Source organism: Nicrophorus vespilloides, unplaced genomic scaffold (genome assembly GCF_001412225.1).
Source record: "Nicrophorus vespilloides isolate i.1.1-1 unplaced genomic scaffold, Nicve_v1.0, whole genome shotgun sequence".
In the NCBI taxonomy this organism is placed as follows: Eukaryota; Metazoa; Arthropoda; class Insecta; order Coleoptera; family Silphidae; genus Nicrophorus; species Nicrophorus vespilloides.
Window position 1 is genome coordinate 123,941 of NW_017100060.1, and position 15,685 is coordinate 139,625.

The 15,685-nt window shown below is 35.6% G+C and overlaps 1 protein-coding gene across 9 annotated transcripts; it reads right to left on the reverse strand.

Annotated features, from left to right (window-relative positions):
* Positions 1-391: 391 nt before the first annotated feature.
* Positions 392-15,289, reverse strand: LOC108566789 (dedicator of cytokinesis protein 1). Of its 9 annotated transcripts, none has more exons than XM_017926847.1 (20): positions 15,056-15,289; positions 10,807-11,087; positions 10,478-10,747; positions 10,190-10,417; positions 9,883-10,130; positions 9,700-9,823; positions 9,429-9,635; positions 8,920-9,361; positions 8,246-8,861; positions 8,023-8,197; positions 6,133-6,252; positions 4,973-5,158; positions 3,786-4,910; positions 3,395-3,731; positions 2,683-3,335; positions 2,491-2,585; positions 1,996-2,103; positions 1,185-1,419; positions 972-1,125; positions 392-913 (listed from the first exon to the last, which is right to left on the reverse strand). In XM_017926847.1, exons 1-20 carry the CDS (start codon positions 15,099-15,101, stop codon positions 678-680), a joined length of 5,886 nt encoding a protein of 1,961 aa, XP_017782336.1. In that variant the 5' UTR covers positions 15,102-15,289; the 3' UTR covers positions 392-677. The 9 variants fall into 9 exon arrangements, with proteins under 9 accessions (XP_017782336.1, XP_017782333.1, XP_017782335.1 ...); XM_017926844.1 differs by having other exon boundaries at positions 1,996-2,100; positions 6,109-6,252; XM_017926846.1 differs by having other exon boundaries at positions 972-1,113; positions 6,109-6,252.
* Between the last annotated feature and the right edge of the window lie 396 nt (positions 15,290-15,685).

The following is a 15,685-nucleotide window of genomic DNA, read 5'->3' on the forward strand; positions in this document are numbered from 1 at the left end:
GTCGTCGAGTCGCCTGAAATTGGAAAAAAAGTGAATATAATTTTCTTAAAAATCGCTGTTTCGATAAGACCCGACTAGTTTTTACGTAACTTTTGTTGCATTTGATGACTGCGACATCATCAGGTTTCCTTTTTTATAATTGTGCTATGTTTTGTCCTTATTAAGAAACGGCTTCAAAATTATTAGATAATAATAAATAATAATCAAAATAATTAGTTTACTTTTTGTGTACTAATAGTTTAGTGAAGAAGGGATAAAATTGGCAATTATGAAATAAAATCAATTTGCGTTTTTACATAAAACATAATATTATAAAATACATTCTTTGGTTACAAATATGAATAAAAAGTCTATACAAATATACAATATTAATAAAAAAAAAATATTGCGTTCTTTCGTGTGCTTAATATAAATGTGTGTGTGTGTGTTAAAAACGTTACAATTGCACTCGATAAAATGTTTACCATGTATCAAAATAAGAACATCAATATTACATATAATACTCTCTATATCTAATATAGTAATTACAATGACATGGCACTTGCGGTAACTTAATAAAAAAAATATCACCTAAAATCCGAAATTTAGCACTCTGCGACATCAAACAGGTTAATAAGGTACATACGATGCTTACGGACAGAGTAAGCATAATTGTAAATTTTGGTAAGAGATGATGATCATGCCTTCTTTTTCTTCGGCGGTTTCGGCGGAGGCGTCGGCGGTTTAGCACCGTTCTCCTTTTCGGCGATGTGCAGCAGATTCTTCGCGTACATCACGCTGTTGAGCTCGTTGATCGTTTGCGTGACGTTCGATGATAGTACGTTGATGTTGTTGAAATTGGATTCGGATTCGCGGAGTTTCATAGGAAGCGGAGGTGGTAGATCCTCTTCGCTGACGCTAGAATCTGTCGTTCCTAAAGATAAGCATTATTGTTTCTAATCTTGTTGATGGTTGAACAGGTATTATTTTACCTATGGAATCTCGGTTGCTGCTCGTCCCCGAGCTGCTCGCAGCTCTCATGGTCAGCGATAAGCTGGATGGTCTGGAAGAGTATTGGCCGCTCGACGGTCTGCTCAGTCTTTTCTCTTTCTCCACTTCCGAACGTAACGGTCGCTTGGAGGTCAACTGAAGTATTAATTTTTAAAGTACGGATAGGTTTTACTTGGATTGGAGATGGTGCTTACCTCTTGCCGAAGTTCGATGACCGGAGTACCGCCGTTCGAGATGTTGTTGGTGACGGTGTTATCGGCTTCAGGTGAAGCCATGTACCATTGGGCATTACCAGTACTCGTGATGGAGTCCGTTTTACTGGACCTCCGTTTATCCTTCTGCGATTTGCTTTTCTTAATGGTCGGAGAATGAGAGAGGCTTCGCGACGGCGAGAGCAAAAGGCTCTTCGTGCCGGGTGATGATAATTTGCTACACAGACAAAATAATTCACAGGGAATGTTGAAAACAATACATGAAGCGAACGTTGGGGGGGGCGAACTCCTTCTTTTTGGTCGATTTATTGCATTAGTTAGTCACTAAAAGTTAAATTAAACCAGTCCCCCACGAACAAATAATATTAATACGTAACCTTAATAACTTAAACTTATGAATATTAATAATGCGTGTGTTTTTAATCCTAAACTAATTAACTAAATGGCTCATTGTTATCGTGTACATTGAAAAAAAAAGGGTTAGTCAATGGTGTTATGTCTAATTATAGGAGTGCGGATGAGTGTGAGTCCATTTTGTGACGACCGTCTGCAAAAACAAAACGTTAACATATATAAGTTAGTAAGAATTTTTTTGTGGATCGGCAATGCCTCGTGCGTAAGCCAAAAACAATTTCAAGAAATGTAAAAAAAAATACTGGGAATCTATTGTACAAATTGGGGGGACAAGCTTCAAACAAATCATATAGCCAAGCCGTTCAAAACGAAACTTCTAAGCACTCAATTTAACAAAAAAAATAGATAAAAAAGAAAAATTTCCAAAAAGGATACGAACCTGGCGTTATACTGAGACGGAGACGTTAAATTTAACGTCAGATTTTTAAACGAAGTTACTTGCGATCTCGTTAAGCTTGACACGCGACTTCTAGTCACGTTATTACTACTGAAGAATAAAGCAAAAACAAAAAAAAATATGTAAATACAAATAAACACCATTAATTGTTGTTTTGTTTGTTCTTTCGTAAATTAATGGTCTCTCTTTCAATTAAAATATTTGAAATAGAAATGCATGTTGCATTAAACGTTTCTCGCAGCCCTGTCTGCTCCACTAAACCCATTCTCTTAAATATAAATCTAATGAAAATAATGAAACACCAAGACCAAACACTCTCCAAACAAATTGTAAGTAATAAAAAAAAATATTAACACAAATGCAAGCATTAATTACGACACTTAATGGATTTCCGTACATCAACTATAAATCCTCGATCTGATAAAAACATTATCTAATTTACAAATTAGTTGAGATTTTTTAAATATTATCACTTACTCGATTGGTATCTCGGAAGACCTAATGTCGTCGATGTCGCTCGGATGTCTTCGGAAGGATTCCGGACTGATTTCCAACTTTAAATCGTTGCATGTCTGTAATAAAAAATCAATTGCAAAATTTGTTAGAACTAACAATTATATCTGATAATAAATTATGTTGATTAATTACTAAATATATTGTTTCACTTACCCTTGCACCGTACTTCTGTCGGATTTCTTCTCTCATAACGGCCATGCGCGTTTCAAGAAGTCCTTGCAACGGATGCAACATCTTCGGTGCATGGAATTTGTGCACTTCGACGCACAACTCCAATATTGGCACCTGATCAGCAATCAAATCCTTGAGTTTCTCCAACTGCTCGGAATCCTCCGGATGCACATTCTCATACTCCTCTGTGAAGAAGGTGTTCTCGTAATTCTTAATGCCGCCCATCACGGCCGGATCCAGGATTCCTTTTAGCTTCAAACTCAAAGGATTCACCTGCGCCTGTTTCTCGCAATTGTACTGCACGAAGAGAGCCCTCAGATCCTGGTTGGCTTTCTCCATCGTCTCGATGGCATTCGTCAACGGTGAGATTTCGTACGTCTCGAGGCTCTTCACGGGAAACCAACTGAGAATGTGAGGTAACGAGTGTTCGGTCACCAGAACCGTCCTCTCCAACCACATGGTCGCAAACTCGTTGTCATTTTCGATTAGAGGATCTTTCCTTTTGAACCTCCTGGAGTATTGGAATTTATCGACGTGATTCACTTGATAGAACTGAATGATTTGATCCGAGACGACCTTTCCTTGGAATCTATCGTTCAACTCCATCATGGGCTTCACGCTGTTAATCTGAAGATCTATAAAAACATGTTATATAAGTATATCGAAATAAATACTAAGTGCAGAGATTACGCACATTGATCTTTGGAATTTTTAATATCATCTGAAGGCGGCGTGAGCTTAGTGAGCAGCTCCGCCTTCGGAAATTCGTTCATTATCCTCGAGCTGAAATCGCCTAACCTCTCGTACGATTTCCCTCTGTAGACGAACACCTTGTTCTGCAGGAATTTCGGGAATCCGTAACCGTAATAGGCAACGCGAAAGTATTCCGGCTTCGGTCGAACTTGCTTCATTATGTTATCGTAGTAAAGAGCCATGCGATTGTGCAATTCGTGCAACCGATCGTAATCAAAGGTCTCCTCTTCGTATTGATTACCCAACTCTTTACACTTCTCCAAAGCACATTCCCACATCTAAATTCAAATCATTGTTTAGATCCAAACAAACTAATAAATTAAAATACGTACCTTTCCCTTGTTATAATTGTCGATGATTTTATAGTAAAGCAATTCCTTCAATTGCCTGTGCGTTTGGGCATCTCGATGTTTGCTGCTCTTAAGCAAAGGCGGCAAAATCTCATTGGACCAGTTCAATAAATTCGAGTGCAGCTCCAAGGTGTACGCAGCTTCAGTGAAATTGTCGCATTGCAAATGCAGATCGTACAACTTGTGCACGTAACGGATATACATTTCTTTCCTGTTGATCTCGGAATAGAAATCCAGCAAATTCACGATGCAGATCATCCGGTTCTCCTTGTTTTCATCGTCGATGATGTTACGATACTGGAGCAGTCTCTCCATCAAACTGGTGACTACAGTTACGAAAATTACACCTCTTTCATTGAGCGATGCATGCTGAGAGCAGTGGTCGTACATAATCTCTTGGAAGAGTAACTTGTAGTTCTCATCGCCACGACCACCTTCGAAGAGCGCATCCAGCTTGGCTATAATCTCGTTTTCGAATTCATCAAAGTTTCCTTTAACGTTCTTAGAATTTCTGATGGTATCCCCGAAGCTCTCAAATTCCACTGATGATGAGTAATACTCGCATTGCATCATATCGAAGAATATGGGTATGCTCGCTTTTCGCAATTCCACTTCTGGTAGAAGCGTCATTTCGAGGATGTTCTCAACTAAACCGGGCACAAATTTCCTTTTGTACTGACCCAAATTGAACCACATGGATCTGATCTCGAAGCCCATCTCGCGTCTCATATCCTTGTACCTTTTAATAATACGACTCCTCTTATCGCAGGTGAAAGATTCTAATTGCAACGAAGGTTGCGTCATGAAGGCAATGGCGCAATGGAAGAAGTTGCTCCACGCTTGCTGCTCGAACTTTTCAAAGAACTTATCTCGAATCGTGTACGAGAAATAGCGCAACGCTTTCAGTATCACAGAATTCTGCAGCATAATCATCTCGCACCAGTCCTGCGGGAAGATCGACAGATTGACTAGCTCCTTGAAGATCATAAGGATCTCCATGAGGAAGTCGAGGATGTCCGTACTGGTTCCAAATGCGTTTATGTAATTTGAGTAATGATTATCCTGCATCTGCCGGAATATATCGATCATGATAGCGACTAGGTTTTTCTGTAAAAAGCGACAACGTTAAAGCCTTCAGAAGAATCGAACGGAAATGTTGGTATTATTACAGCAAATGGATTCTCCTTGTCCATTTTTATGTAGCTTTGACTGATCGTACGTAGATTCGTACGTATGATCTCACCGATGCTCTCATCCGTTTGGTATCCCAGCATGTTGTTCTCGTCGTACGACTGCCGTCTGTCGCGGAACAGCAGATCCAAAATATCGTCCATTATTTTAATGCAAAGCTCCATCTAAATGTTTGCAAATAAAGTGTTTCCATGAAAGTTATTTAATTACTCAACCAATTGCAGTTTCTAAAAGAACTTTACAAACTTTGCAATATAAAAAAAAAACAAGATTTAAATAAAATCCTTACGACCAAAATGGAATAAATCAATTAAAAAAAAATATACAAAGTTTGCAAAATCTTCTTTAGACTAATTTAATGAGCGAATGAAAGCAATAAAAATTAAATGTTGTATTTCCATATATGCTAAAGTATGTACAGCATAGAAAATCTATTATTTTTTCAAAAGAGAATAATAATTTTAAAAGGAAAAATTATATGAAAGCGTATAAAATCTAAAGTTATTTATTTTTACTCACTGTAGATGTTCAATCAAAATTAAGTTAATTAGCTTAATTTAGAAGCTATTATGGTTTTAATAGAAGCCAAAATACGTCGGAATAATTAGTACTAAGCGTCAAATTAATAATTTCGTGATATGGAAAAAAAAATATGTGTCGATTAAATAATAATTGAATTCATACTTCGAATATTGATTTTTTTTCTTCTTTGTTCTGTGTTCGAAATACATATCTTAAATAAATTTATAGAGAATGAAGAAATAACAAAAATATATTGTTTTAAATGAAATTTTAATTGAAAATAATTAAGCTTTATTAATTAACTAATTAATTTATAAAGCTTAGCCTCTCAATTATTATTTTTCAGATTTATTAATAAAAATAAGAAATCTCTAAAGTTTCTTTTGAAAACTATTAGAGTATCTTGTAGTGGATGAAATCGTGATATGTGATAACTACTGTTTTCAATTGATTCTGTGAACTAAGACAATTTTGTAGGTAAAATTTGTAACGATTTCTTGTCATTTCTTCACTCAGTGGTAATGAGAAGATGAATGATAGAAAAAAAAAATAATAAAAAAAGGTAATAAAAACCATGCTGTTAGTAAATAACCTCGCTAATGAAATTGTAGTTCACCTCTTCGGAATATCCCGTGTGTTGATTAATGCACTGTTTCGTTTCTCCAAGCACTCGAGCCACCTTGGCCACATTATGTTTGTTTATGCGACGGTTCGTCGGCATCCCACTCACAACACCCTATAATATCATACGGCAAAACCCCCAAAAAAATTCGCATTACATCTCATGAACACAAAAAGTAAGTTACAAAAAAAAAATAATAATATTATGATACTGCTAACACCAATATTAGTAACAACTCAAAATGAAATAAAATCGGGCCTCTCTATCTCAGCGAGAATTCCAATAAGTTTTTTAGGATTAATAACAAATTTTAAATAAAATCAATTAACAACAACATTTTTTATATACAGGTAGTTCCTCCTTTAGAAATTGACTCATTTCAGTCGTTATTTTAATCCGGATTTGGAATTCGCAAAACCGGAACTACCTGTACTTAAAAAAAAAGATAGGTGCACATGTTCTTTTCAGACAATAAAACTACGTACCTTTTTTCATAAAGAAAAGGGCTTAAAAATACGTGCGTCTTAAAAAATCATTTAAAAATGCTGTAGTTATACGAAATTTGCCAATATTAGTACAAAGTAAATATGGCATATTTATATGTAATTTTGAAGAAGAAAAAAACATGTAAACGCATCTTAACTGAACCAATGACTTAAGTTTACTTTGAATTGAAAGTGAGTTAACTGAAATCATTGGTTTTGAAACACCAAAAAAACAACGGAAATTATTAGAGAAAGAAAATATTAAATGTCCGATTCCAAAATGAAATATTTAAAAATATAAATATAACCTGAATTAGTTGGATATTATATTAAAAAAAAATACGAAGAAACATGTAGATATTTTGTCCAATTCTAATCAATTGAGATTAGGAGAACAAATACAGATGTAAAAACATAAATTTCCGGTAATTCCATTCACTGGACAACCGAAAGAAAGTACATGAAATAAGTAGTTACATGGACACATTTAATAATTTTGTTTCCAAAATAATCCATACTTACTGGAATACTAAAATACCTCTGCAAACAATAATCATAACAATAAAATAAATAAATAAATAAAAACAACTATGTTCAAACTAAATCTAGCACATGCACTATATATATATAAAAATATAAATAAATTGAAACTTTTGTACATGCGGCATGCCAACAAGAACACAGAACGAATAACATTTATTGAAGACGCTTTACATTTGAATGAAGAAAAAAAATGATCAACTAAGATGTACTGTAATTAATGTAAAACGTCTTCGGTGAAAAGAAAATAAAAATCAAGAGGTGAGCAACCATACGGAGATACATACGCAAGACGTTAATTTATAATAATGTGGTGATTTGTTTTCGTGTGGCCAAGATAACTCTGTGCACAGGAGGAAGAACACATAAATAAATATATAGACAATGGAATTAAGATATATACACATAAAAAAACAACAACAACAAACACAAGACGAGTGAAATAAACAAGATTTTATCCGTTTCGGTGAAGATACAATAACAAAAATTAGTAATAATATTTCGTTTCTAAAATACAAAAATAAGATTTTTTTTTTTGTCTTCAGAACGAATTATTATTATTATTTGAAATTATGCGTGAAATTATATACAGATTTTCTGAGCATTTACATGCCTTTATACATATATAGTTAATTCAAACGAAAAAGAAAAAATTGGAAACCAATTAATCCTTTCTTGGTTTGAATTATATGTGAATTTAACGATTTTGAACAAACAACACAAATTTTTGTACAGAAGCGAATAGCATAGAAAGATAACGATTTAACGATATGTAATTCAATTGAATATATTCATGTGCAGTGCTAATTAAATTTATAATTAAAAAATAGTGTAAATTGTAAGAGTGATGCTGACTTACCTCCTCGTTCTGCTCGAAGAGCGTTTTTATTTGCTTGGTGAAGATCGGCAGGAGTATCTTCCGACATTCCTTGTAGCAAAATAGTTTACTGTGAACTATCTCGTTCATCGTCATTATCTTCTGTTTGGTCAATCGGTTCATCGGCATCTCTTCCAGGAGTATACCTAACGTTCGACTAGAAACAACAATTACTAGTGAAATTACTATACTTAAGAAAGCTTACCTAAGTTCGATTTTATCGAAGATCAGCAGGATGTCCGGTATCGTGTTCGGAAGATATTTCAAGCAGGCGCCTTGCTCTCTCAACAGTTGCTCGGAAGATTTGCACAGCTTGACGATGCTGTTGAGCAATGCCTGCATACTGTCGTTAAACTCCTGCTGATCCTGGACCTCATCGAAGCTCCCGTCTTTGTTCAACTCCAAGTACAGCAACCTCGATCTGGCCACAAACCTCATTATATACTGCATGCTCTTCATCGTGCGGAAGACCAGCTGTGTATCTTCCTGAGGATCAATGATTAAATCGTGAAGCACTTTGATCAACTTTTTGTAAGCCAAAGTCGCCGAAAAGCTCTCTTTAATATACAGGTCCAAAACAGGAACGAAATGTTGGTATTTCCAATCAGTGTTTATGATGTTGATAACGTGCAGAAGGCAGTTGAACACCTTTTCGTCGTACGTCGTAGTCTGCGCGTTCTCCATCAACACTCCGAAAAGCGTGTCGAGAATGTCCTGAAGAAATTTCACGATCTCATCACCATCGACGGCTTTCAGTTTATCCAAAGAATCGTTCAACGATTCCTTCTGCGCCGCCCAATTCAACAATCCCAAAAGGTTAACTGAAATCATCAAATTTAATATTATTATAAGTTTAAATTTTCCTGCTGAATATTGTACCATTTTGCGTCAGTTTAGTTGAGCAAATATTACTCGAAATAGTAAAGCTATCTTTCGTGCTCAACATTAATCCGTTGACTTGTTTCGGACACATCGCAGTTTCTTCTTGCGTTGAAGCCAGATCCAAATAATCGATGCTGTTATCATCGAATTTCTTATGATCCATCTTATACACCAATAGATTATGGTTTGAATCCTTAAGCGTCGTTCCATCCATCTGCAGAAGCTTCACGAAAGACATGGCAAAGTATTTCTCGCTCTTGTCCTTCACCTCGTTGGAAGACCGATGTTTGAAGAAGAACTTGATGTGAGACTGCTTGAATTCCTCTATTGGAATTGCCACCTTCAGAGTTTCGTGCCATTGCGGTTTATCCTCGTGATAGTAAATAACTGAATGGTATTCGCTGGACGACGGTACTCCTCCACCTTTGAAGATCACGTTCTAAGGAAACAAATTACAATTAAATTAAATCAGCAATTATTCATAATGATATTTCAGTTATAATTACTGGTATAGTTTCGCCTTTTTTGTTGCACACTTTGACGATGACTTCGACGTTCTTATCGCTCGTTTTATTTCCTTTCGGGAACTCACCGCAAAGCAGAGTCAAATACAAATCGTTACGCACGTCCCCTGGCAGGATGACTTCAGGAAATCCCATTTTCCTGGCTATCGCCACATTGCCTAGAACCAAATGCGGATTTTCCTCTCTGACCTAATCCAAAAGAAATTCATTACTATAGATTACAAAACTAATAGTAACTGGGACATCCTCTTACCTGTTTCAGATCTCCGTGTAATAGTTTCATGCTTATAAACAACGATTGATTCTTATTATCGCTTTTACCATCCTCCTTATTCGTAATTTTCCTCAAAGTTTGTTCGAGATTATCTTTATCGCAACTTGAAAATTTCAAACAATATATTAGAGCTTAATATGTAAAGGAGCGTTAATTAGTTACTTGTAAAATGGCACTGAAAATTCCTGCTCAAGATCGGCGTCGAATTTGCCGTTTAAGAAAATAGTCACATCTTTCGCGGCAACACCTAACGGTCGTCGCATTCCCTCCAGTTTTTCCTTTTTTAATAGACTAGCAGTTGAACTTCTCCTGGAGTGATCTACAGTATCTTTGTTCTCTAGCACACCAACCCGCACAGCATAGCACACTAAATAAATCTTCTCACGTTCCAAATCTTTTTTACCCAAATCCTACATAGAATATCACAATTATTAAATAAGTTAAGAAGGAATAAAAATTATCTACTTACAGTGAACATTACGCGCAGATTATTCATCCTGTCAATTTCCTTCATGAGTCCTTCCTTGGACCAATGTACAATATAGTTTTCCGTGATCGCTTTGTTCTCCTTCATATCGTACAAGAACATGAGAAGCTCGGAATCCTCGGACACTTTGCAGGTGAAGTTTTTCACTGACACTATGAATATGTGCGAGTATTGCTGTATCACCGAAACCGTGTGCTCTTTGGGCTCAGTCTACGTAACAAACTATTATTTAATAACCTTATTCTACTGCAGAAATACCGTAACAAATACCTTAGGTTCGCTAATTGAATCCGCGGCGTTCTTGTGGTACCGATACAGTTGTATCGTACTCGTCTCGTCCGGATTAATAATATTGCCATCTTTGTCCCTAACAACTAAATCTAATTGTAACGTTCTGTTCACAGTCGCGATCTTTTCGCAAACCTCTCTGGTCACCTTCTTCAGCTCGTCCACCGGTAATGTACCGCTCGTTATTTGACTACGGTAGTTTATCAATTCGTAGATGGAAGACTTTATCGTCTCGAAGTGCGCTCGATTCGTCTGAAATTGCAATAGTTATTATCACATCGTCTCATCATCTCATTATTAAATCTTCATACAATATACAGATTCTTCCACAACGTGCTCCATTCCCTGAGGACTTGCGTGATTTCCTGCACGATGGGCAATTGATCGACGAATTGGAAATTTGTCGTCGGATCCGTCTGATCGATCTTGCATCCCAAGACTTTGACGTAGTTCTTTGGGATGATGCCCTTGCTACAGGTCTGCCGTATGTTGTATCCATAATACCAGTCGCTTTCCTCTTGCAGCAGATGGAGTGACTCGCCCACGTTCACATTCAACTTCGCATCGTCCTCCGACTTGAACGTGTATATTACTACAAGAAAAGAAAAAAAAGCATATTACAGTTAAATTCTTAAAAGTCGAAAACCCTTAAATTTATTGTAGGGACAATAAAACCCAAGACGTGTCCATTCACAATACTCGTACAACACAAAAAATACCACCAGTTCATACCTAGAAGCGTTCTTTCCTTTATTTTTGATTTACCTTCTTTTCAATGCAAACACATTGTTAAAAAATATACAACGTGGGATTATTTGTAATAATTTTAGAAAAAGAATAAATAAAACGTAAATGTGGTTTTTATTGCATTTATTTATATAATTGTTGCAATTAAACCATAATAAATATAAGTGTTATGTGAAAATGTAATTCAGTAGAACATTGACCGTGTTTGTCCATTAATAAAATTGCGAACGAGCGAAATTCCCGAGTGTCATGTAATAAGCGCGTTTAGTAAGTAATTACTGCGGTCTTGTAAATCCTTCGAATAAAAAAAAATATAAGCAAACAATGGAAAACTTATGGGAATTTTATAAGATTTGATGAAATGCAATACGCAACATATATTTGTTTTTTGTTGAATCTCGCAGAAATTCGATACAACCAATGGAAAGAATATGCGTATATTCTTGAATCGAAAACACAGTTAACCGTGAACGGTAAGCTTGGTATGCAAACGAAGACCATAATGGTAATTAGGTGGGCGTTGTTTTTGGCGAAATACCTAGCGAAAGCAGAAAATAATAATGAAATCATATATTTTCGGAACTTTTATGCATTATTAATACTTGTTTTTTTTGTTATTATTTCATGTTGTTCCTCTCTACATGACATAATAGTGGACCACGCAAAAGCGTCGTTTCGCCGCTCGCGTTATGTAACCAGGCGTAATTATATTCACTAATTGCGTGCGGCCGGGAAACATCGCGATGATCATCATCATCATCATGAACATCAGCGGCATGTAAAGAGGATGTTTAAATTATTTATGTGTTTGTTCCCCAGTGGCCGACCGTCGGTCGACCCCTTTTTTTTTTCCTACTTTGTTTCCTTTTTTCCACAGTTCCAGGCTAATTTTAAGAGGCCGGGCCTGTTTACCCAATGGGCCGACCAATATTTATTTACTGATATCGCCAAGTATCTGTGATGATGAGATAGAAGTAAACACCATCACCGAATCCCGAAAATACTGCATAGACGTAAATATATATATTATATAAATAGGTGGTTGGATTGTCTTAGACCCAATTTCAGTAACGCACGCAATGATTCATCATCGGTCCGGTTCGAGTTAATTAACCCCGAGATAATTGCAGCTAATGAAGAGCTGCAAACAAAACTTAATTATTAAAATTATTCAATTCGCACCGAACGAAGTACGTCAGGACTCTCTATGGCTACGCCTGATAAGCGTACTTCCTCGAGTGTATTGATAAGAAATCCCTCCCGATTGCAGCAGCGGTGATGATGATATTATTCGGTGTACATGCAGCTTTTTCCGGCAATTAGCATTGCAAATCCGGACAAAAAAAAAACTAAATTATGCAACTATTCTCCTCCGTATCGGGATTTGCAACAATGCGGCCTTTGTTCATCTTCAATTGGCCAAAAAAAAAAAATTTGTATGCATGCATTTCCGGTAACATCTCTGCATAATTTCGCTTCGATCATAACTTCCATATATATATCGATCGATTCATTTCGTTTCGCATACATAACGCACAGTGTAATTGTAATAATTGGTAAAGGCAACAAACGGTTATTGTTATTTGAGAACGTGGTCCCCCCTATTCTCGTTTTTATTTTTGAATTACGTATGCGGGACGCGCGAAAGCGCACCTACACAAATATTTCCAGCCTTTCTCACGATCAATTTCCGCGCATATTTTCGTTTTGCATCCCGGAGAAACTGGAAATACTACAACACACTTTTCGCCTCGTTTACATATACAAAATAAATATATGACGAAGAAACAAATAAATAAATAAATAAAATGCAGCTGCGCTATTTATACGACCGCATTTGACGCGCTTACAAACACAAAACGGGATTCAGAAAAATAGTCATAACAAATCAAGGATTTTCATAAATTTTCGGAAACTAGTAATAACATATAATTCGCATCATTTTACATAGATAAATCGACTTTGAATTGTGTAAAATAACATATTTTGGTCAGCCGAAATTAAAAATAATATAAAATATTTCCTTTTTATATAGAAACATTTTCGTTGCCGATGAGTAATTCATTTTGATAAGAATTGGTAAATTCGGTTTACTGCGTGACTCGACTGTGATTGTACAATTGTATGGGAAATGTATTTATATGTTATATAAAAAAAAATGAGTTGAAGAGGAACGGACATTAATAAAATTACCTCTAAATGCTTATTACTCATAATCGATTTTAAACTTGAATTGTTGTTTATTATTAGCAATGACACGAATTTTGCAAATCTAAGTTTCTTTTGTAAAAATCGAATGGGAAGTATCGTCCCACTCTTGCATTTATTTTTGGTATTAGTAACCTTTAGCAGTGCCAATTACATTCTGTACATCTTGTAAACGCAAGACTTAGTCTGGCAAGTGATAACCGTGTTTATTACAGATAAGATTCGATTATTTGACTAGTACAGAGCCGTTAGCTTAAGAAAACTTACTTATCGCAAGTGCTGCATTGTGTAGAGGGGTGTCGCTAAGGCACATCTTGAATGTCAGACCTCGACACGAAAACCTGAATATTCTCGGTATTTTCCGGTACTATTGGAATAATCTCAACGGCAAATACTATTTGTGTTCATATAAAATGTTCCTCTTATAGTTCTAATTATATCTTGATCCTCTTAAACATATTTAGAACTACATCTTAAGAAAAATGTTATTTAAACTATATGCAAACAAATTAAATGTTTACGTTCATATTAAATGTTTTCTGTATTGAAAGTTTTAAGGAAACTATTAAATTATGATGAAATTAGTACATAAATTGAAAAAAAAAAACATAATATTAAATAACAAACAACAAATTCGGTTTTAAATTACCGTAAGTTTGTGATTCGCAGATATGTAAACAATTGACAATAGGTAATTTACCTTACAATTCAATTAAACGTTTACTTTTTTTGTTATTTTTCAGATAAACCATATTATCTATGGAATGTGTACAAAATTATATACAAAATTACAAATGATTACGTCCAATTGGAAACGATGCGAAAAAAAAAAGTTACACATATTTACGTAATTAAAGTCTCATTACAGTAGGCGCTATTAATCTGCTACCGATAAGTGACAAGTGCAAAGTATAAGCAATTATTTATAAAGTCGTAATGATTGTAAATAGTTGAATTAAGGAACCGAAAATAATCGAAATGATGACGATTCACATGAACTGTTGATAAATAAATTAAGTTCTTGTGTTGTTTTTTTATCAAGGAACGACCTATAAATTAATTAGATCGAAGAAGCATTGGCACCTAAAAACCCCAAGGCGATATATCAATTGACTTTCCGAAGGAAAAATATAATTAGCTATCTTCTTGTGGGTCATAGCAGTTTCTCATTATCATCAGCAATGAATTGTTTAACCTTATGATTCAAGCTCAGGACATATGATTCATGGCCAGTGAATGTCTCGATGATTTTCTTCTCCAATTGCTCTGTGTATTTATATTTTTTTTTTCCTTGGATAGACGAGATCCGTGCGTTTATTTCGAATTGGTTTGAGGAAACGCCGAGTGGGAGGGGCGCACATGATAACATAAAAAAAAAACGGAGCAGGGAGGAAACACCGCTTCTGTATTCACTGCCTTATTAAAAGCGGGGGTGGTGTTTCGCATTCAGACCAACAACAGGTGCACCTGCGAGGTATAAACAAACGAGGGCGCAACAAGTACATTTGCGATCACCTTGGTTACGAATCTGTTTGCTTTTCAGTTTTTTTTTTATTATTATTATTAAAGTTACTTAAGTTAGAAATTGTATCATCTACTACCCACCTATAGCAAAGCGTCCGTTATCTGGAATCTCGTTCCACCCAATCATCTTCCTCTGGGACTCCTCCTCGTCCTTAGGGACACCTCACTCGATGAAAGTCTTTCACTGACTACCTTGAGTATTGTCATTCGTTGTAGCGCGGATCGTGCGGATATGCCATAATTTAACTAAAACAAACACTAACCACAACAACCTCGATTATCACTCATCTCACGGTGCTTCTCCTTCGATGACAAATTCCCTACTACTGCCCGCACTCCGACGAAAACCAACATCGAAGCCTACAGTTTTACCAACAGATTTGTGACTGCAGCTGGTGATACAAAGTGCTAATTATGCGGGCGCTCCTCAAAGATGCGAAGCTTCTTTATTACTTTTCTATTAAATAACATATATGTGTGAAGAAATCAAATTACATATTGGAAAATCAAATATAAAATACTTATTAGAATTTACCATTCAAAATCTTAGATGTATGCCACCAACAACACATATCAAATTTGAATTAAAAGAAATTTATATGCATCTACTACAAATTCAGAAGATTATTTCTTCTTAATAAATTATGAGTCTATCAACAAACCTTCAATGCTTCGAGCTTAATAAGTTATATAAACAGATGAAAATAGTAG

Bases quoted from the DNA above. Each gene is read 5' to 3' on its own strand.
- LOC108566789 (XM_017926843.1), bottom strand. From the start codon at position 15,101: ATGATTGGGTGGAACGAGATTCCAGATAACGGACGCTTTGCTATAG. The intron at 8,862-8,919 runs GTACAATATTCA...TGATGATTTCAG, and splicing joins AACTAAACTGACGCAAAATG to TTAACCTTTTGGGATTGTTG. The intron at 2,104-2,490 runs GTAAGTGATAAT...TTTATTCTTCAG, and splicing joins TCTTCCGAGATACCAATCGA to TAGTAATAACGTGACTAGAA.